Genomic DNA, 895 nt, shown 5'->3' on the forward strand with positions numbered 1-895 from the left:
GCGCGAAGGAGGAGGGGTTTGTTGAATAGGCAGTGAACAGCTTGGGGGGCTGGCGGCTCTGCTGCTGCTGTCTCCATCAGCACTGCGTCTGCAGCAGCAGCAGCAAAACAATTTGTAACGCATACACGCTGCTGCAGCAGCAGCAGCAACAGCAGCAGCAGGTAGAGGTAGCAACAGCAACAGCAAAAACAGAAGCAACAACAGCAGCAACAGCATCACCAACAACAGCAACAACAACAGCAACAACAACAACAGCAACAGCAACAGCAACAAGAACAGAAACAGCAGCAACAGCAACGGCAGCAACAGCAGCAGCAGCAGCAGCAGCAACAGCAGCAGCAGCAGCGTATAGAGTAGAAGTTTACGTCCGTCAATGAGTTTGGTTTCATGCGAGCACAGCAGCGACAGAAGAGAAGGCGGAGGCAGCAGCGGAGAGATATCTGCTGCTGCAGCAGCAGTTGCTGCTGCAGCAGCAGCAAGAGCTTCTTCGGTGTCAGTGAGGTGCCTATACACCTCAGCTTCGAGTGCAGGACCTGCCTATACACCCCAGCAGCACAGCGCGTATGCATGGAAATAAATAAAAAAAGAATAAATATAAATAAATAAACAACTGCAGCAGAAAGAACAGCAAAAAAATAAACTGCTGCAGCAGACACTGCAGCAGCAGCAGCAGCAGCAGCAGCAGCAGCAGCAGCAGCACACACCGCCTCACCAAGACAGATATAAATATCGTTTCCTCTGCTGCGTGCAGCCCCACCACCTCCATTGGACCCTAAACAAAAGCAGCAGCAACAACACACACAACCCGAAACGGGAATACATACGCATGCTGCTGCTGCTGTTGCTGCTGCTGCTGTTGCTGCTGCTGCTGTTGCTGCTGCTGCTGTTGCTGCTG

General features: G+C 52.2%; 1 protein-coding gene across 1 annotated transcript in view; it reads right to left on the reverse strand.

Annotated features, from left to right (window-relative positions):
* EMH_0074920 (uncharacterized protein) overlaps positions 1-766 on the reverse strand; it is a gene marked incomplete at both ends in the record, with an annotated part of 1,275 nt that extends 509 nt beyond the window's left edge. The window contains 2 exons of the mRNA XM_013499523.1: positions 366-537; positions 713-766. Coding sequence (XP_013354977.1) covers positions 366-537; positions 713-766 — 226 coding nt within the window. The remainder of the gene's footprint in view (positions 1-365; positions 538-712) is intronic.
* Between the last annotated feature and the right edge of the window lie 129 nt (positions 767-895).

The sequence above is a fragment of the Eimeria mitis genome, genomic scaffold, assembly GCF_000499745.2.
Source record: "Eimeria mitis Houghton genomic scaffold, Emh_scaff4409, whole genome shotgun sequence".
Lineage (NCBI taxonomy): Eukaryota > Apicomplexa > Conoidasida > Eucoccidiorida > Eimeriidae > Eimeria > Eimeria mitis.